Source organism: Artibeus jamaicensis, unplaced genomic scaffold (assembly GCF_021234435.1).
Source record: "Artibeus jamaicensis isolate MK-2021 breed Jamaican fruit bat unplaced genomic scaffold, CSHL_Jam_final contig_233, whole genome shotgun sequence".
NCBI classification, from domain to species: domain Eukaryota; kingdom Metazoa; phylum Chordata; class Mammalia; order Chiroptera; family Phyllostomidae; genus Artibeus; species Artibeus jamaicensis.
The window spans coordinates 582,208-602,582 of NW_026521486.1; the positions used below are offsets into that span (position 1 = coordinate 582,208).

At 65.3% G+C, this 20,375-nt stretch overlaps 1 protein-coding gene across 1 annotated transcript; it reads right to left on the reverse strand.

Moving 5' to 3' along the window:
* Positions 1–10,295: 10,295 nt before the first annotated feature.
* On the reverse strand, positions 10,296–13,823 carry PIM3 (Pim-3 proto-oncogene, serine/threonine kinase). Its single transcript, XM_037160667.2, has 6 exons — positions 13,206–13,823; positions 12,975–13,084; positions 12,835–12,885; positions 12,385–12,754; positions 11,506–11,682; positions 10,296–11,414 (listed from the first exon to the last, which is right to left on the reverse strand). Exons 1-6 carry the CDS (start codon positions 13,288–13,290, stop codon positions 11,227–11,229), a joined length of 981 nt encoding a protein of 326 aa, XP_037016562.1. The 5' UTR covers positions 13,291–13,823; the 3' UTR covers positions 10,296–11,226.
* Positions 13,824–20,375: the final 6,552 nt, after the last annotated feature.

Consider the following 20,375-nt stretch of genomic DNA (forward strand, 5'->3'; position numbering starts at 1 on the left):
TCCAGCAACCCATGAACAGACACTGAGGAGGCGAGGGGCGCCAGCTGCCTGGCTCTTCCAGGACCTGGCAGGTGAGAGGTGGGGAGAGGCGGGCAGGTGGGGCCGGGGGTCACCTGGTGTGGGCAGCGTCTGGGCAGGAGGGCAGGTCTCCGTGGGGTGGCAGCCCGTGGTTGGCGTGGTGCGGTGGACCTGCCTATCGGCTTTCACTCACTCAGCGAGCGCTTTTGTAGTGCCCGCTGTATACCCACTCCCTCCACAAACACAGCAGTCGGGGTCCCTGCCTGAGGCGGGAGAGGGAGGTGTAGGTGTGAAAAGGCTGTGAAAAGAGCCGTTCAGGAAGGAAAGGCAGAGCAGGTAGAGGAGGGAGACGCGGTGGGGCCCAGTGCGGAAACAGAGGAGGCAGCGAGCGGCCCCCCCAGGGGTCCTGTCCGCAGCGGTGCAAAGGACACAGCGAGTGAACGCACACCGGGCAAGTGCAGGGGCAGACCACGCACCCTCCACCGGAGCCGGGCTGGTCCGACCCACGCCACACATGACCGCAGGAGGAGGCACTGTCCTCCGGGGCCCCTGGCATAGAGCACTTCATGTGACGGTCATGCAGCCACCCCTGCTCTCTCTGGTGACGGCATGGAAGGACTTCTCCCTCTCTGTAACTGGCTTGGCCCAAATGTTTGTGTGGTTTTTGTGTGTATGATAGGTCTTCTTCTAGCACTTAGTTCTCTTTCATTTCATTTGAAACAATTGTGTTACATTGCAATGTGACAGCTGTCATATCAGCGTGCACTTAAAAACTTATCAGCCCTGGCTGGTATAGCTCAGTGGATTGAGTGCGGTCTCTGAACCAAAGGGTTGCCGGTTCGATTCCCAGTCAGGGCACATGGCAGGTCCCCAGTGGGGTCCACAGGAGAGGCAACCACACACTGATGTTTCTCTCCTTCTCCCCTCCCCCTCTGTTTCAAAATAAATAAAATCTTTAAAAACACTTGTCATAATGGTTAATTTTTGTGTAGCCACTGTAAAATTGAAAATGGAAGAATATAAGCACCATTTTCAGCATACTATGCTTTATTAATTCAAGAAAGGTGAAAATGCAGCTGAAATGCAGTAAAAAAAATTGTGCAGTGTATGGAAAAGGTGCTGTGACGGAGCGAACATGTCAAAAGTGGTTGTGAAGTTTCGTGCTGGAGATTTCTAGCTGGATGATGCTTCTTGGTCGGCTGGACCAGCCGGAGTTGATGGCAGTAACATCAAAACCCTAACTGAGCCCTGGCTGCTGCGGCTCAGTGGATGGAGTGGCGGCCTGAAAACCAAAGCGCTGCTGGTTTGATCCCCAGTCAGGGCACAGGCCCAGGTTGCGGGCCAGGTGCCCAGTAGGGGGCGCACGAGAGGCAACCACACACTGATGTTTCTCTCCTCCCTCCCTTCCCCTCTCTCTAAAAATAAATAAATCTTTTTTAAAAAGACATTATTGAGAACAACCAGCATTATACCACGTGGGAGACAGCCAACATACTCCAAATATCCACATCAAAATTATTAGTGAAAATGAAAAGGGCCTTTTCTCCCATGAAAAAATCCATGTGGACTTTTTGGCCAACCCAGTACCGAACACCGCCCTGCCTTTGCATCTACGGTGAGTCTGCCACATGGCCAGCGGAGAGAGCCTGTTCCTCCAGCGCTCTGTGCACGTCTGCCTTCTACCTGCAGAGTCTCCATCCGCCGACAGGACGGCTCCTTCTGCCCTTTAGTCATTTGTCTCCGGGTGCCACACGGGGGTTCTGTCCCTTGGTCCCTGCGCTCCTGCCTCTTGCTACTGAGTTGATTTTCGAGTGTGCCATTTCGATTCCCTTCTTCTTTCCTTTCTGGTATATTTCCCCAGTATTTTCTTAGTGGTTTTCTTGAGAGTTACAATGATAACCTTGAACTTATAACAACCTAGCTGTAATCATTCCAGCTCAGCCTCAGTGGGCACGAAATCTCCTACTTGTGTATCTCCCTCCCCATCGCTGTCACAGAGGACTCTTTATACACTGTGTGCCCGGTAACAGATTCACAATGATCGTTTCACGGATTTGCCAGTTAAATCACATAGAAAAAAAAGAGTAGTTACAAATGAAAACTACGGTAATAACAGCTTCTTGTTTTCAGAAGCGGCAGGGCGGGGTCCTGGCAGGAGGGCAGGCATGAAGGCCAAGGGAAGAGAGCTGAGAGTCGAGAAAGTGACCGTCATCTGCATGGTCAGCTGGTTTCCGCCCAGGTGAAAAGACCACTTCAGTGAAGAGAGGGCGGCCTTCCACAGATGGGTGGGAACACGGATGTGCACCTGCAGAAGAAGGGGGGAAGCTGGACCCTCCTCCAGGCGCCCACCCGCAGAGGAGCGGGCACACGGACAGCCGTGCAGCCCTAGGACAGACCCCCAAGTAGCTGTGGACAGGGATGCTGTGCTGACGGACGCCCCACCACGGGCCGACCCTGAAAATGGCGTCCTGCGACACAAGCCGGAGGGGAGGCGCACTGGGTCCGATCTCAGCTGCGAGCCTTCTCAAGCAGGCGGACTGGGGCGGGTGTGTGGCGGGGTGGAGGAAGGGGGGGGGAGGCGGGGGGCGGGGGGGGGGAAGGCGGGGGACGCTGTTTTATGGGCACAGAGCTGTTGTTTGGGTTGGCAAATTCTGGCAATAGTGGCGACCACTGCCCAACCTTGTGAACAAACATACTTAACGTCACCAAATTCGGCACTAAAATGGTCAAAACGGACATTTTCATCTTATGTACATTTTACCACAATAAAAAGTCTTTGATGAGGACCCGACAGCCCCCAAGTTGCTCGAAGTCCACCCGACGCTCAGCCGCTGGCCGGCGTGGCCACTGCCTGCTGTCCTCCCAGTTCAGTTACAGGAAACACCCAACATTTTCATCTCTGGGACTCGCAGGGCGCCCCGCCTCCGAGCCCCGCGTCTGCGGTAAGGCACCGCCAAGACCGGCAGAGGGGGCGCCACCTTCCTGTCCACACTTCAGGCAGGCTGTTCTCACTCTACTAAATAAAAACGTGCCCGGGCCTAAAACTGCCAAGAAAGCGGCTTCCTGCGCTTTCCACAAGGTTTGCATCGTTTCACAGGGACAGAAAGAGTTGGCAAGTTTCTACAGAGAAGGTTCTAAGAAAAAGGAGGGGGTCTTTTTCCACGTGGGCACCTGAGAAAGTTCAAATGCCCCCTATGACACCCGCAGGCCCGGGGCGCACCGCTGACTCGCGGTGGAGAGACCCGGGCGCCGGTAGCCATTGGAAAGAAGTTTTACCCCCAGAGAAGCGGCCTTGGAGGGGTCACGTGACCTTGAGGGCGGTGAGAACAGGGGTGCGGCTGGTGCTGGAGCCAACAGGGGGTCCTGGCGGGGTGGGGTGGGGGGGCGCGGGGTCCGTGAGCAGAGTCCGGGGTGCATGCGCGTGGAGGTGGCCAAGGCAGGAGGGAGCGCGCGGGGCCGGGTGCCCGGTGTTTGGTCTCCTCATGTGCGTTTGACACCCGAGTGAAGAGGCCACTGAGCTGTGGCGCAGAGTCAGCGTGGGCACCGTGGGCGCGAGCGGAGGACGGAGGAGGGTGGAGCTGAGGGAAGAGGGGAGGAGGCGGCGAGTGTCCCCGGGGAAGGGAGGGTCCCCGGGACGCGACGCGCGGCTAGAGGCCCTGCGTGGAGAGGGCTCGCGGAGGGAGGGCACAGGAGGCGGGCGCGCGGACACTTGCTTTTAGCAGGGAAGGAACAAAAGAATGGGCGGTAGCTCGGGCCTGTGCGGACCGGAGGGGTCTGAGGGCGCCCGGTTCGCAGAAAGCGCGCGGCGCGTGCCCCGCGCGTGGCTGCGGCTGCGGCTGCGCTGGGCGGGAGGGGCGGTGCTGGCAGGCGGGGTCCGGGGGCAGCGGCGGGGGTGGGCCCAGCACCCCGCGCCCACGCGCCCGCCCCCCCACCCCGTGGCCGGCCCCATCCCCCGGCCTCCAGCCCGCGCCCTCCCAGCATCTGAAACGGCCTGCGATCGGCTCGGCTTCCAGATGGATCTTATTTTAATGCTCGTTTAAAATCGCTGCCTATTGCTTAGGACGATGGATTTTCCCTAAAACTCGGCGTCGTGTGCACTTCCACGTTATGTTTTCTGGGCTTCGGGGAACAGCTGCTCAGCCTGCGAAACCCGCGTCCCTGCGCCCCCGGGGCGCGTGGGGGCGGGTGGTGGGTGGTGGGTGGCTCCGCTCGGAGCTGGAAAGGCTGCGGGTCCCGTGGGCGGGGCCCCCGTGGGGACTCCCACGCCCCAGTCCGATTTGGAGGTCTGGTTTCCGCCGGAATGCTGGGGAGTGGGGGCTGGGGTCGCGGTTCCCCCTGGGGATGGACATTCGGGTCCCGGGTGGGTGAGCAACTGCAGGGTCAGGCCCTGCCGCCCCCGACCCCTCCAAGGAGGGAGGTCGTCGGGGGCGGCAGCTGGCTTGCTTTAGAGGCCCTGGGGGCGCGGGCAAGGGGCGGCCCTGGGAGGCACCGGGGCTAGGCAGGGGCCGGGAGCACAGCGCCCGCGCCACCCACGGGACTGGGAGGGGCGGTCGACGCCCCGCCTTCCGCCTTTATTGAGAAGAAATTTCTGAGGGCGCCTCCCTGGTCTCCGGGCCCAGGTTCCCAGGGTGAGTGTCCTCCCCGCCGATCCCCGCCCCCAGACACGGCCCTTGTGGAGACCACCGCGCCTGCCCAGGGGGGACCCAGTGGAGACGGGGGCACGGAGCCGGGTCTCGCTGGTGGCCACGCAGAGAAAGGCCTGGCATCTGCACCTGGACAGCGGGCTCACACCTGGACGGGGGCGTGGTGGGGCGAGGAGCTGAAGGCCTGAGGGGAGGGGCGAGCAGGACCCGGGCGAGGGTGCCCTCTGCCTGCCAGGACTGCTGGGAGGACTCCAGGCAGGCGCTGGGGGTTGGCCCCACAAGGGCAGGCAAGCAGGCAGCCCGGCATACACGGACCCAGGCCCCAAGGGGCTGTGCAGCTGCGAGCACGGCCCCCAAGGCCCTTCGCCCGACCCCGGCTCTGCCCCACCGGCGCCGACGGCACCAGAGAAGAGACCACTTGGCCTGAACAGGGTGAAACACGGCACCCACCCAGCAGTGGATGCTGACCGGGTGCCAGGCCCAGCCCAGTCCTTGCCTTCCTACCAGCAGACGGGCCAGGCCGGCCCTGGGAACCAGCCATCCCCAGCTCCTTGCGGCCCAGTAGGGAGTCAGGGGAGGGGCCCGGGGGCCAGGGGCTACCGACTCAGCCGGCACTGGGGTCACCCAGAGGCTCACCCAGGATCCAGCTCTCTGTGGACCCTTGGGGGCCTGGGGAGGGCCCCCCATGGGACCCGGGTTCTGTGAGCCTGGGCTGAGGGCACCCGCAGGTGCCTCCTGTCTGGGCCTGGCCCCTCCCCAAGACTGGTGTCGGAGCCTGGGTGGCTGGCTTAGGGTGCCCACAACCAGTCTGGCCATTGGGGGCACAGTGGCCACTGGAGGCAGCCATGCATGGGGTCAGGTGCCAGGCTGATGGAGTGGCTGGCTCACTCATAGATGCTGAGGTCAGGGACAGAAGGTCCTAGAAGCTGGGCCAAGGCGTGGGGCCAGGGAGGCCGGTGGACCACAGCTCTAAGTCCTCAGATGACTCCAGGCCCCAGGCTCCACCCTCCCCGCAGGGCAGGAGGCCTGCTCAGGCCCAGGAAGGTCAGCTGGTGCGGCCTGCTCTCACCAACCAGTCTGGGGGTGGTGGAGGAAGGGGTCTCACCATACGCATGGTGTCCTTGGGGCTCCATTCCTCCTTGGATCCAAATGACCTTCAACCTCCCAAACTCTGCAGACCGCCGCCGCCCCTGGCCATGGAGGACCCCTCTGGGCCCGGGCATGGAGCCCCTCACCAGGCTCTGGCCCCAGGTCGGCCAACGTCAGGACGGGCCTCCTTTCAGGTGTGGCCTCTGGCCTGTCCGCCACCCCCAGGACCTCTCCTCACTCCAGAGATGCCACCTTCCCTCTGTGCCTGCCCTCAGGTCCCAGCACCTGTGGTCCTCTGGGGGCCCCCTCTCTCGTGTCCTCCTCGTGGCTCCCCGACCGGGCTCCGGGAGAGCCCAGGGAAGCTCTCAGACCCCCTCCAGGGCCGCAGGCGAGCCCCGCACCCGCGTGTGGGGCCTGCATCGTGCCGCTCCTACGGGACGAGCCCCCGGGGGTCTCCGTGGCCCTTTGAGCTGGAGTGGGGGAGGCTTGCCAAGGAGAAACCAGATGGGGCTGAGGATCGGAGCCTGTGGTGGGCCCTGCTCTGGGGCGCCCTGCTGGGTGGGGGTGCGGCCCCCCCTGCATGTGCTTCCTCCACAGGACGGGGGTGTCCCTGTGGGGCCCTGGAGGCAGGCAAGCTGTGGGGCAGCCCCAGCCCAGGTAGGTGTCTCCCAGACCCGGGCCCTCTCTGCCCTGCCCCCCGCCGGGAGGGGAGGACAGCCAGGTGTTCCGCACAGCACCACGGCCCGGGGTCTCTGACCTGTCAGCGGTCGTCCTGGTCACTGCTGCCCGGAAGCCAGGCGCCTGCACCAGAGGCCTCGCTGCCCAGCTCCATCCGTGCAGCCCAGGCCCTGGGGGGCCTCCCTCTAGGCACAAGGAGCGGAGCAGACAGCCCCCGGGAGGGGTGTGCTGGGCAGCTGGTGCCGGCACCTCTCTTCCCCACCCCACCCCACCCCCCACCCCCCGCCCACAGCCCGAGGGGCTGGGACTCACTGAGTAGACCTACATTCCTGAGTGAGGAGCCCACGGCTCCCAGCTCCGCGGCAGCACCTACTGGGGGGGCGTGGAAACCTGGGGACCTCAGGGCAGGTGCCAGCCTCCCCTGTGGGTAGGTGGGGCCAGTGGCATTGGGGTCCGATGCCCACTGATGGCCTGTACTTTGGGTCCAAGCAGGCAACTTCCTGGCAGGAAGGGTGGCAGGAGGGGCCAGAGGCCAGGTCAGCCCGCCCCATGCCAGAAAGATGGGATCCTGCCCCAGCACCCGCCTCCTCCCCAGGGCAGGGGCGTGGACCCCCTTGGCTACTGATGACCTTGACCTCTGTGGGCCCCCAGCAGGGGCCTCCATGGAGCGGGGAAGGCTCTGTGGACACACCCCACTGCCTTGGCCATGCAGGGGTCAGGGTGCAGGGGACCTCTGTGAGCAGGTGCCAGGCCAGCTGCCGCCTTCCCAGACCTGGTGCCAGTGATGGTGATGGCCCCTCAGCCCCTGCTGTCCAGGCCTCCACGGCCCACCTCTGAGCTGCCCAACCTGTCCCCTCTTTATTTCCTCTTTGTGCTGCTTTTGCTAAAGCATGTGGGGCTCTGAGCCAGCTGGGGCCTGGCTGCCTGGAATGGTGCATGGGGCTGCCAGGGTCCTCCAGGGGTCACTTCCCTTTTCTGAGAAGCTTTGGCACCAAAAGCATGTCAGGGTTTCGTTTTAGGGGGCTGCGTTGGAGAAAAGAAAGTTAGCGAGGCTCCGACAGCTGCAGGCCAATTTCGGATCTGTCCCAGCCTCCCTTCCTGGGAAGCAGGGCCGGCCCAGCTGGGAGCAAAGCGATCAGAGGTCAGAGGTCAGACCCCAACATTGTGTGGCCTGCAGCTCCTGGCAGAGCAGGAGCTGAAGCAGAGAAGTGCAACATGGCAGGCAGTGGGGGGCCCATGAGGAGGGGCTGTGGGCCACCCCGGGTCGCAGCGTGCTCAGGATTCCGGTTCTTTCTGCCAAGACTTCGGGGTTCTGTGCAACCCCAAGGAAAGTCCCTCAGCTATGGAAGCTGTTCAGACCCAAGCAAGTGGCCCTAAAGGAGCCTCGACGGGAAACTGGCCCAGATGCGGGAAGACACGTGGAGCTGGGGGCCAGTCCAGGGGAGCACAGCCGGAGTCCCAGCCAGGCAGAGGCGGGCCCAGGCAGCCTCCAGCATGAGGGTGGGTGGGAGGGGAAGGCGCCTGCCTGCTCAGAACGGCCTGGCGGGGAGCCTCTGCCCTGTGCTGCAGCCTCAGAGCTGCGGGGCTGCTTGTGGGAAGAGCCCTGCCCAGCCAGAGGAGCCCCTTCTCACAGCCCCAGGTTCCGGACTTTGCAGGCAGGACAGACTGTGGCTGCAGACACTGGGCCCCCAGTACTCCCCACAAACGGCACTGTCCTTGGTGCCCCCACAGCTCAGGGGCCAGGGTGGGCTGAGGGGCCAGTGGCAGCTGAGGGGGGCCCCTCATGTCTGCAGAGCCTCCTGGGCAGAGGACTGAGGAGCAGGGCAGTGGGGGATGGGAGGCCAGCCCACGCCCTGCCCCACAGGCACCAAGTTCAGCCGGGCACCCTCCTGGGCAGAAGGGGTCCCAATCCAGAGTGCTGAGGAGGAGGTGGACACTCCCGGGGCTGCCCAGAAGTGGGGAGGGGACAGCCCTGGGGGGAGACGGCCCAAGCGCCCCCAGTCAGATCCCACCCAGAAGTCGGGAGAGCTCCCTGTGAGAACCAGAGCCCCAAGGAGCTGATGACAGCTCCAGGTCTGGGTCTGGAGAAAGGGGGGGGGGGTGTGCCCTGTCCCCTGTGTCGCCACCCAGAGCCCAGCCTGGAGCAGCCCACTGGGGCCCAGCATTCGGCCCTGGTCTCTGGAACCTCAGCAGAGGGACCTGGACACAGCCTGCCCTCCGGGTGGGCCTGGCCCCTCTAGCTCCCTGGTGTGTGGGCACAGCAATGGGGACCAGAGTCACACTCTGCCTCTCTGGGCCTCAGTTTCCTCAAGGCCACTGGGCAAGAGCCCTTGCTGGGTGGAACCGGAGCTGAGGTCGGGGCAGTTGGCGGGGCCCAAAGGGCCTGCTTTGGGGGGAGGCTGCTCGGGGCCAGGCTGATGCAGTCAGAGGGGCTTGGGGCTCACAGAGAGCACTGCCCCCCTGCCCGTCCCCCCATCTTCCCTCTCCTCTCTCTTGCCTGCAGGGGGGACTCTGTGGAGGTGGCTCCGGCTTTGCACCTGGGCTTGCCCGTGCCCGGCAGTCCCACATGGGGTGCTGAGCACTGGCCCCCAGAGCCCCTGCCAGACCTTAGGCCTGCCCTCTGGCCTCAGCTCTCGTCCAGCCACCCACCGGCCCTAATACACAGGGCTGAGCTTCCTCACGCCCTCAGTGAAACCCCTTCCTGCTCACCTGTCCCTCCCTCACAGCAGGGGCGTCCGCCTCCAGGGAGGACAGGAGCTGTCCCTTGAGGCCTCGGCTTCTGCAATCCTTGAACCCATCTGTGGTGACCCCCCAGGCCCGTCCATCCACAGCCAGAGTGGCCAGCACCCACCTCACCTTCACAGGCGTCGCCTAGGTGCCTTGGGCCAGCCTAGCAGGAGGCCAGGGGCAACACTTCCCAAAATAACTGGGCAGAGGCCTGTACTAGACAGACTTGGGGACACGCTGTCCTCTGGGGACCTCTCAAGCCTGTGTCTAGGTGGCTGCTGGCCTCGGACCAGCTGTCCAGCTGCCTCACTGTCCACCTGTGGGGCTGGCTCAGCGTGAAGACGTGTGTGAGATCTTAGACCAGGGCCAGCTCACCTGACTGCTCCTCCGTAAAGGCCCCGACCTCTGTGCCCTCAGGGCCCAGACCGGCCTGCCCACCACGCTCCTCCCACTTGGGACCAAGTGTGGATGTCTCAGCAGCCCCCAGGGCCTGACTCAGGAGCCCCCGCAGAGACGAGCTGAGTGCATGCCCCAGTGGCTGGACAGGTGGATCAGGGAGTGAATGGTGGGTGCCCGAGAGCAGCCCAGCACCCTCCGGATCCTTCATGCTCCCACCTGGCCCAGGCCCACTGCTGCCAGGGCCCAGCCTTGCTACCACTCCTGACCACACCCCCGCTCTCTGCACCTGGAAGGTACTGCCACCCTCTCTGCCTGGCAAACTCCGCACCCCTCAGGCCCTCCCAGCAGTGGGCGGGGCAGCACGAGCCCTACACACACGCACTCCTGCCCTGCCAGAGCCAGGGCCCTTCTCTCCACATCCGACTGCACCTCTTCAAGAGGCCAGAGGTTCTTTCTCCTGGAGCCAGACTGACATGGTCCCTCGTTGTGGGATGGCAATGCCAGCCCCTGCGTCCTCGCTCCCTGTCCTCCTGGACAGATACTCCCGCCCACTCTTTGCAGTGTGACAGGGGCAGGATGGGCTGGCTGGGAGCCTCGCACCAGACCTTGTGGTCTGGAAGGGGGAGCCCAGCCCAGGCCCCTGCACCCTGCCACCTCCTCACAGGCCTGGGCAGGGCCTGCGCAGGGCCCAGCGGCCCCTTCTCCCACTCGACCCCCAGCCCCCTAAGCACACCATGTCCGTTACATAGAAAACAATTTAATTGAAACCCCGTATAAAAATAGGATCCGCAGACATCTTGCTTTTAAACGGAAAGAACCCCCGTCCCTGATGCCTGCACACCAGGACCACGTACACAGCTACTAAAATAAATTAAAGGCTTGAGACTCTGTCCCCCCACCCCCCAACTTTCAGAGCCAACAAGCAGACTGTACAAGGTCAATAATTTAAAGCCCACCCCCGGGGGCACCTCCCCTACACGAGCCGGCGGAGGTGCAAGCCCGGCCTTCCCGCTGCGGGTTGGGTCGAACTGAGGCCCACGCTCGGCCACCGTCTCCCCACCCGAGCCTGGAGGAGTGAGACTGCTGAGGAGGACCCCCCACAAATAAGTTAAACAATAAATAGGCCTCTGCAGGGACCACACCATAAATAGACGTTTGAGGGCTCACAGGCGCGCACACAGGCAGCGGGCGCCAGCGTGGGCGGGGCCTGAACGTTGCATTGCTTGTGCAGACGTGCCCAGACGCACACGGAGGGAGGAGGGCAGGCGCGGGGTGGACACGAGGGACCCTGTGCCCCAGTGAGATGAGGCCACAGGACACGAGAGCTCTTGGTCCAACTTGGTCAGATGAGGAGGTGCCGGGTGACCACAGGGCCACCCTCCGGAAGCACAGGACAGGGACAGTCTCGGCGTCAAGCGCCCGCCCGAGACAGGCAGGCCCCGACTTCGGCTGAGGTCTTTGGACAGGCAGAGCTCGAGAGAACCAAGTCCTGTGAGAGCAGCGTTCGAAAAGGCACTCAAAGCAAAGGGAAGGGCCCGGTGCCAAAAGTAAAGGTCACCCGGGGTCAGAGGTCACTGCTTTCTCAAGGAGCAGATGGCCCCAGCGGGAGAGGTCCTGCAAAGGCCGGGGGCAGGCGCCCCTCGGCTCCCACAAGCCAGGCACAGGTCACTCCTCACAAGCTCTCGCTGCTGGAGGTGGTGCTGGCCCCATCATCCGTGTCCAGGGAGCAGAGGCGAAGGTCGCAGCTCTCCGAGGTGCCCCCGTCCGCTCCCAGCATCCAGGGGTGGGTGGAGATTTGGTCCAGCGAGGGCCGCTCCGAGGGCCGCAGAGACAGACACCACTGAATGAGCTGCTGGCACTCTGGGAGGGGGGAGGGAGGGAGGGAGGATTAGGAAGGGGCCGGCTCCTGGGGTCTGTCACCCTTGCAGCCCTCCCAGGCCCCTGCACACACCTGGGGAGACCCTCCTCCGGAAGAAGAGGCGGCCTCGCAGAATCTCCTCGTCCTGCTCAAAGGGGATGTCCCCACACACCATGTCGTAAAGCAGCACGCCCAGGGACCAGACAGTGGCCGAGCGCCCGTGGTAGCGGTGGTAGCGAATCCACTCCGGAGGGCTGTATACCCGGGTGCCTGGGGAACACGCAGCGTTAGGACTCCAGCACCAAGAGAAGTGGTCAGCCCCGAGCGTGTGCACTGAGACCCAACGAGCCCATTCTTCCCACAGGCCTGAGCCAGAAGAGAGAGCCAGCCTCCAATCCTGCTAGTCATCAGCCTGGAAAAACCCCGCGGGTGTGGCCTCTCCGCCAGGGGTGGGGGGGTGGGGGGGGGTGGAGCCAGTCACATGGGCGCCGGCTCGGGTTTCACAACAAACAGATGTGAGCTGAGGACGGGAAGGGGAACTGCAGGGAGGAGGGAGGGGAGAGGGGAGGGGGGAGGAGGGAGGAGAATGAGTGGGCTGGCTGGCGGGCGGGGAGCCCCGGCTTCCCCGCGCTCCGCAATGCGGGGATTTCTGCCCGCACCCCGGCACTCCCGAGCACGCACACAGTCCCCACCCACGCACAGGGGAGGCCCACGCCGCGCCGGCTCCACCCGCACCAGAGCCCCCCCCAACCCTGCGCAGACGCACACGCAGCCACCCCGACCCCACAGCCCCCTGGCTCGCCGCAGCGGCAGCCTCGAGACAGCCCCCCACCCGCCTTGAACGGGCTCGTGTCCGGGCTCAGCGCCTACGAGAACGTGCCCGAGGCGGCGCGGGCTCAACAGCCACCAGGCCCCCACCGAGGACGTTAGTCTCCGGCCGTTGGCATACCCCGCGGCCCTGCCCGAACTCACCATCGAAATCCGTGTACACTGTGTCCTTCAGGAGCGCGCCGGAGCCGAAGTCGATGAGCTTAAGTTCTCCGGAGCGCAGGTCCACCAGAAGGTTCTCGTCCTTGATGTCGCGGTGCACCACCCCGCAGGCGTGGCAGTGGCGCACCGCGGCCAACACCTGAGCGAAGAAGCGGCGAGCCAGGGGCTCGTCCAGGGCGCCGCGCTCCGTGATGAAGTCGAAGAGGTCCTGGGCCGGCTCAGGCCGCTCGAGTACCAGCAAGAAGCCGTCAGGCCGCTCGAACCAGTCCAGCAGGCGGATGACGCCGCGAGCGCCACCCGCCGCGCCCACCTTCCGCAGCAGCACCACTTCGAGGGGCACGGCTGCACCACCCTAGGGGGACACGGCTGTCAGCGCTCAGGACCCACGGCCCCGACCCCGCCGATAGCCCGCCCTCCCGGCCCCACACTTACAATGCTGCCCCATTCGGTCACCCGCTCCTTAACCACGTGCTTCACGGCCACCTGGGGGAAAGCAACGGGTCAGGCCTGGGCGGCTGGGACGTAGCGCGCGGTCGGCGAGAAACCCGTGTCCTCCCGGCGGCCGGACTCACCGGGAGCCCGTCGGCGATGCGGCTGCCCGCGTAGACCGTGCCGAAGCCGCCGCTGCCCAAAACGGCGCCCACCTGGTACACCTTCTCAAAACTCTCCTTGTCCGCCTTAGCTGTGGGGACCGTGAGGGCGTGGTTGGTGTGGCCCGAAGCGCCCCCGGTCCTCTAGTCCCCGGTGCCTCCGACCCGACCCACCCGATCCCCGGATCCCCCGATCCCCAGCCCCTCGCCTACCCGGCTGCAGGATCTTCACCGGGAGGTGATCCACGCCGCCCGGCCCGCAGAGGTGCGCCAGCGAGCCAAACTTAGAGAGTAGCATCGCGGGCGGCGGCGGGCGCGGGCTCTGCACCGCCAGTCGCCGGGCTCGGCTCCCCGCGCGGCTGCCGACGCGGGAGGGAGGCCACCTCGGGCCACGCGGAGTCCCGAGCCCCCGACGGCGGCGGGCGCGGGTGGGAGGGCGTCGCGGAAGCACTGACCCTTGGAATACTGAGACTCGCGCGAGCAAAACCGTCGCGCGGCGAAGTGGCCCCGGTCAAGCCCTCGAGAACCTCGTGGACGTGCAGCAGGCCAACTGGCTCACACGCCCCGGCCGTCTCGCCCCGGAGTTTTGGGCCGCGGGCACCCGTATCCCTCCGCGGGGGCGGGGCGAGCGAGACCCCGCCCTCCTCTGCCGTTTTTCTAGCGGCAGGGATGCCTCCGGGAACCCGCCAAAGGAGCCGCGGCGACTGAGGGGCCAGGCTGGGCGTCATTCCCCGGGGTCGATGAGGTCCGGTGGCCGGGGACGCGTAGAGCCTCCCGGGACTAACTCGCTGTAGTAGAGCCGCGGAGGCACACGGTGCGGCGTGTCGTAGCGCTCAGACACGCTTTGCGCACGCGCAGCTTCCGCGCGGGCGGTGGCCGAAGCTTTTGGGGTGGGGTCGCGAGAGCCAATAGGAGCCAGGGTTTCCAAAGAGCAGCTGGGCCTCAGCCAATAGTAGCGCGCGGGCGGGGCGGGAACTCGTGGGGTCCCGCCCCAGCCGCTCCGGGAAGGTCACCCACTACACGCACGCCTTCTCGGAGCCCGGAGCGGGAGACTGGCTCGCCGGTTGTGCGAGCGTGGGGGTCCGGAGACAGAGTGGGATTTGGAGGCGCCCCGCGCCACTGCAGTCAGGGCCCGAGCCAGCCTAGGTCCGAATGGCCCTGGTCTGAGCCGCACACTCCCCTCTGTCTCCAGTACGGTGCAGACTCACCTGTGTGGCGTGATCCAACAGCACGGTTGCCTGCCTTGGCCCAAGGTCACTGGCCTGAGCAGCTCAGGACTCAGGCGTGTGAGCAGTCCTGTGCTAGCCCCGGTGGCTAGCCCCCGACGCCCACTGCCAACGCCCCCAGAGGGGGCTGGGGGAGCCAAGACGCCAAGGTATTGGTCCTCACTGTATTGCAGGTGCTCCCGGCAGCCCCTGGAGTGACCCCCAAGCATGCACAGGGCTGGCCTACAGAGCACACCTGACCTCCCCGAAGTCGCAATTCACTGCCATCGTCGCTATTCCAGTACAGAAGGTGACCCCTCTGCTGGTATAGCTCCTAGGTACTTGTCTTACCGGCGATCCGTCCAGCACTCTCCTGCAGGGTGGGCCCACGTGGGTAGGGCTGGGGCTGGACAATTAACGTGGGCCCCGGGCCAGTGTGGGCTTCCCCACTGGGTCAGATCCAAGGTAGGACACCCGACCCCAGCCCTTCAACAAAATCCTGTGAGGGAGGACCCTGCCCCCACCCCCCCAACCTATGCTGCCAGCGGGTACCCTCAGGTCAGGCTGTTGTTTGTTCCCAGGCCTACAGGGGTGCTGGAGAGTGTTGTGGGTCCAGCCAGGGACCCTGTCAAGAGTAGAAGTCTGACTCAACTGAGAGGGGCTGAGGTCCCCAGTGGGCCCCCAGCCCAGCTGGTCTCAGGATTTGGGAGGCAACACCCCCATGCATGCTACCAACTTGATCTGAAGACCTGGGTTTCCCCCAGCTCAGAGCAGTGGGTGCTCACCGCTGCTGGGAGGGGTGGTGTGTGCGCCCTGCCTCCACACACCCCTAGCTCTGAAGGGGGTCTCTGGGGAGGGGAGGGCCCTGGCCTGGCCTGGGAGTGTAGGACAGAGCAGGCGGCAGCCTCCTTCCTGGGTGCGGGTCTCCTCCGAGCCTCTATCCCCCTGGTGCTGCCCTGGGAGCCTCGTGTGTGCACACGTGTGTCCTGCTCCAGCCAGGAGCTCTCGGGGCCTCAGAATGGACCTGCATCCCCCCGCCAGCTGTCCCTTCAGGCTCAGTCTGGCCCAAGGAGTGGGCTGGACAGGGATCTTGGTATCTTTCTACTTGTTCAGCCACCAGGCCCGTGTCTGCTCTGGTGTTGGGGGCCATGTTACCCCAGATGACCCTGCCCAGTGGGCAGGGTGCTGCCTGCCTCACCCTAACCCCTACCCTGCGAATGGGCACGACCCACTCCATTTCTCAGCTTGGCAAACCAAGACTCTGAGGGGTTTGCCCAGCTGTGAAGCCCCCACCTTCCTGGTATGGGGTCAGGAGAGGCGGGCAAAACCAAATCTGAGGCCTAAGAGCCCTTTGCTCTTCCGCCCTGGGCATGGCCCTCTGTGAAGTGGCTCCAGGCTACCCCTCCCTGCAGGCCTGAGCCACACGCACCCCCAGCCGAAGCCCTGGCTGCACCGGATGCCCGTCATCTGTTTCCTCCTGGTCCCTGGAAGGCCCATCCGGTGGGCCTTAAAATAGCTTTGGGCCCCACAGGCAGCAGGAGAGTGGTTGGGGCAGAGGCGTCAGATCCTTACCCTGCTGCCCCACTGACCCAACAGGGCCAGCTCTGGGCCTTGGCCTTCCACCACCCCGGGGTGCCCAAGGCCCAGGCCAGCGTGGTGCAGCTGCCTCTTCAAGTTCCCGTCCTCCCCAGGCAGGTTCTTCCCAAGGAGGGGAGTAAGCCGGGTCCTGCCGCAGGGCTGCACGCCCGCCCCCCCCAAATGGCCTGCCACTGCCCTGCACGGCCAGCCCCACCAGGTCACCCTGTCCTGCTGGCAGGAGGAGCTACACTGTTGCCATGGTGACTGGAGTTTGGCTGGCCTCCCCGGATTAAGGAGGAAGAGGAGACTGGACAAAAGGTGGCCTGGGCCACTCACACTGTCTCCCATAGGCGCACACGTACGCACAACCAACCATACACACACACACAGAAATCAGGCAGGAGGGAGATGTGTTGTCCGTGGGAGCTGGGGGAGCTCGGGGAGGGCTGGGAAGAGCTGGGAGCAGGGAGGGGTGCCCGGGGACAGACGGGCCAGCTGCAGAGAGAACCTCTCGGCCGCAGGCTTTGGCCATGGATGTGGGCAGGTGGGGGCCCCCAGGCGTGGCCCAAGTTGAGGGGCACTGGGAGCCAGGGCAGGGCGAGCAAGGTGGTGGGACGTGTAAGCACAGCTGGGAAGGGGCCAGTGGAGGGGCCTGGGTGGTTGGCATGGGCACGGCTGCACAGGGAAGGCCTAGGGGGCTTCGAGGGGCAGGCAGGACACAGGGCGCAGGACCCTGAGTGTGCACGCCTCCCAGGTTACCACGCCAGAGTTCCACATGCACGTTTGTAAGTGTGAGTGTGCACCTCCGAGTGTGTGTGCATGTGTCACGCTGAGCCCCCTCTGGCCTCCACCCCAGTTGCTGGAAGCCCTGGTCCACCCGGGCTGGACCCCTCAGACAGTGTCCTGCTTCATGTAGGTGCCCACCCCGCCCAGATCCCACTCGGGGCCCTGGCACTCTGGCCTGGCAGCCTGCAGGCAGCAGATGGGCAGCCCAGCCCCCCTTCCCTGCCCAGTGCCCACTGCCGGGCCGGGTGGGGGTGGGGCCTTCCCTCTGGCCTCCACGCATCTCCACTCCAAAGCACCACAGCCTCTTACCCAGCGGGAGGGGAGCCAGCAGGGCCAAGCCAGGGTTTTGCAATGTCCCCCAAAGGCGCCCCAGGGAGGGCCTGGGCTGAGGTGGGGACAAATCAGTGGGAGCCAGTGGGAGGTGCCTGCATGACCTCTGCCCTGGGATGAGGCCAGGCCACCCCAGGGCCAGGCAGTGGGCACAGCGTGGGCACTGGGTCAACTCCCTAGCCACTTCTCTGGGGACTCAGACCTCTGCCTCCCCTTCCCCATTCCTTCCCCCACAGTGGCTTCTCCCTCCTTCCCTTGGGACCCTCCCCTGGCCCAGCCTCAGTACCCCCAGACCAGCCTCCGCTCTGCTGCTGACCCACGCCAGAGCCATGGCATGTCCTGGCTACACCCGGCCCGCGTCCCCATCTGTGGGACCTGTGCTCACCGCTGTGCAGGGCCGGAAGGAGGGCCCAGTGAGCTGTCTGTGCGGTGCTTCTGCCGGCACGCAACAGGAGCCTATCAGATGCAGCTATGGTGGCTCTGGCTGTGGTGGACACCGGCCCCCATGTCACCCCAGGGTCCAGGGGGTGGCGGGGCCAAGGCTGAGGCCCTCGAGGTGGAGGAGCCCAGCCTGGGTGGGCCGGGGGCAGGTGGGACCCCCTCTGGGAGGCTGGGGGCAGAGCTGGCCTCTGAGGCTCGCCCCGGACCCTGGAGGTGGGACAGGCTCTCAGACCCCAGCTGGAAGCGATAGCCTCTGTGGCTATCCTGCAACCACCAGGCTGCACAGGCCCTTCCCCTGCACCCGGCCCCCAACACAAGGTGGGGACAGGACCAGAGGGGCTGTGAAGGGGGGCTTCCCTAGGAGATGGAAGCCATGCTGTTGCCTGCGTTTGCCTCTGACTTGCAGAGCCAGGCTCTGGGAGCCCTGTGGGCAGTGGGTCCCGCTTGGGGGCTTCCTGGAGGAGGAGGCCCAGTCCAGCTGAGTCTACAAGGCTCAAGCAAACAGGAGGGGGACGCGGACCCACTCGGCACCTGCGACTGCCAGGGGCTGGGCTGGGCTGGGGCCACTATGGGACCAGGGTCTGGAGAGCCGAGCTGTGCAGTTTGGAGCCAGCCAGGAGGTCTCTCTCTAGAGGGGGAGGGGCTGGCGGCCTGAGTCCCAGGGGGCTTCAAGGTGCTTCATTCAGCCCCAGGGCTGACCTAGGCCGCCTGTGCTTGTGGACCCCCAGAGGACGAGGTTAGGGACTTGGAGACGTGAGTACAGTGAGCACTTGCTGCGTGCCTGCGTGTGCTCAGCGCTCTGGCGGTCCCTCCCTCAGGGCAGGTTGCCTTCACAGGGAGAGCAGGGCCTGCCGGATGTGGGGGGGCACAGCTTCAGGGAAAGGGCGAGCTAGACCAGAGAGTGACTGCCAGGCACGTGCCCCATCCACAGACGGGTCAGTCTGGGAGAGAAGCAGGGGCAGGATGGACCAGCTTCAGGTCAGGCTCGATCTGTGTTCTTTCCGCCAGCCACAGGCAGGACCTGCAAGGCTCAGAGCCCACGGGCCGGTGGGTCCCCTCCTTCGAAGGTTTGAAAATAGAGAGCCAAGGTGACGGGAGACGTTCCGCTCCCGGACATGGGGCAGGAAAGTCCAGCATGGCCCGAAGCTCCGCTTGCGGAGTGAGGAAGAGAGGCGAGTGGGGCTGGCCCTCCGCTTTCCTCCTCTGCGGGGAGGGAACCGGGCCTGTGGGCGAGGACAGGCGCTGGCTGACTGAGGCTGTGCAGAGCCGCGGTCAGGAAGGTCTGCAGGGGGCCCCACGAGGCCCGCCCAGCCCCCTCCAGCTGCGGTGGCTTCCAGAAGGACCCAGGTTTGACTTCTGGGAGCGTCCCCAGGGCCAACCTGGGCACTGATACCCCAGGATGCAGTGGGGCAAAGTTGGGGGGCGCTTCCAGGGACCCCGGCCCAGAAGCAGCAGCCACCGGGGATTCAGTGTTCGGCTGCTGCTGCTGGCCTGAATGGCCGGGGTGGAGGCTGCTTGCCCTGACCACATACTGGGCTGGAGGCCTCTCCTGCCTCACCCTGGTTTTGGGGGGCGGGGGGGCAGGGAGCCTGTGTGTGGCGCCCCGGTGGGAGGAGGGGCTTCGGATGCTGGTGCTCTGGGCCGGCCCTCTGCGCCCAGGCTCCCACAGGGGTGTGGAGGGGTGGCCCTGCCCTCTCCTCGTCTCCGCACAGGGCTCCCCCAGGTGCCTTGACCTCGGGTTGCGAGGCACCTGGACGGAGCCTCTGTTCAGAAGTGGCCGGGCTAGTTTCCAACCTCAGGGTTATTTTCTGTTCCTGGAGGTTGCATGGGGGGGGGACCCCTGGAGCCAGAAGCCCAGTGGGCCTCTGCCGAGGGGAAGCCACAGCTCTGGCCCGGCTCTTCCCTGAGTGCCCACCCGGTGGCCCCATCAGGACTGCGATGCCGAACGGCGCCCTGAGGAAGGTGGCAGTGGTGTGGGTGCTCCGCGTGCCGGGAGCTGGGAGGACATCCTGGAGCTCCCTGGTGGCTGGCCAGCCCAGGTCAGGGCCCAGTCAGGGACACGCCTGCCTGCTCACCTGTTGAAAGGTGCACAGGCAGCCAGCTGGCCCACGAGGACGGGGTACTCACAGCCACGGCCTCCGTCCAGGTGCTGCTGCCTGGTCCCTCCTCCCTCTCCTCCCAGCCGGCCCAGGCCTCCTGGCTTGCAGCCCTGCCCCCGCCCTTGCCAAGGGCAAGGGTGAAGTTTTCTCTGACCCTCTGGAGGGAGGGGACCAGTGGGCTACCCAGGGTATGGCCACGGGCTGGAGATGTAGGGTCTGCCCAACCTGTCCATCACTCAGACGGGGAGCTGTGGCCCTGTTCCACCCCCACCCACAGTGGGGGTGGCCGGGTCACAGTGGGGCTGGGAGCAGGCCCAGGGGCCCACGCCTGGATCCGGGGCCAGGTCCTTGCAGGGCAGCGAGGGCGAAAATCCCCTGGGAGAGGAGGCTGGACCCAGTGTAGGACCACACCTGAGGGAAGAGAGGTGGGGGCAGGGCACGCCCTCCCACCCCGGGCCACAGGGTTGGGAGCATTCCTGGCCCCAGGCCGGATTGGCCTGTGGGTGGTGGTGCTGTGGGCAGAGCCCTGAGTCACTGCTGAGGAATGGGAACAATGGCGAGAACTCGGCTTGGCACTCTGGGCAGGCTCCCCCAACACCTTCCCTGCCCCGGCCCCACCTGCCACCTGTACACACACCCCCACCCCCACCCCCGCCACCGTGAGAGCCCAGCCTGGTGCAGGAGGGTGCGGAGCACAGGAGGCTCTCCTATCTACCGGGCCCCAGTTTCCAGGGGGCACTCCCCCCACAGCCCAGAGAGGGCCTGACCACCTGGGTCGGGGCACGCTGTCGCTGGGGCAGCCTGGTCCAAAGTGTCCAGCCCCTGGGCCTCTTCCAGGGCTAGGCAGGCTGGGCACAGAGGTCCAGGTGAGCTGTGCTGGGAGGTCTGGGCTCAGACACTCACTGAGGGTCCCCCGGATCCACAGTGCGGCTGGGTCCCTGGGG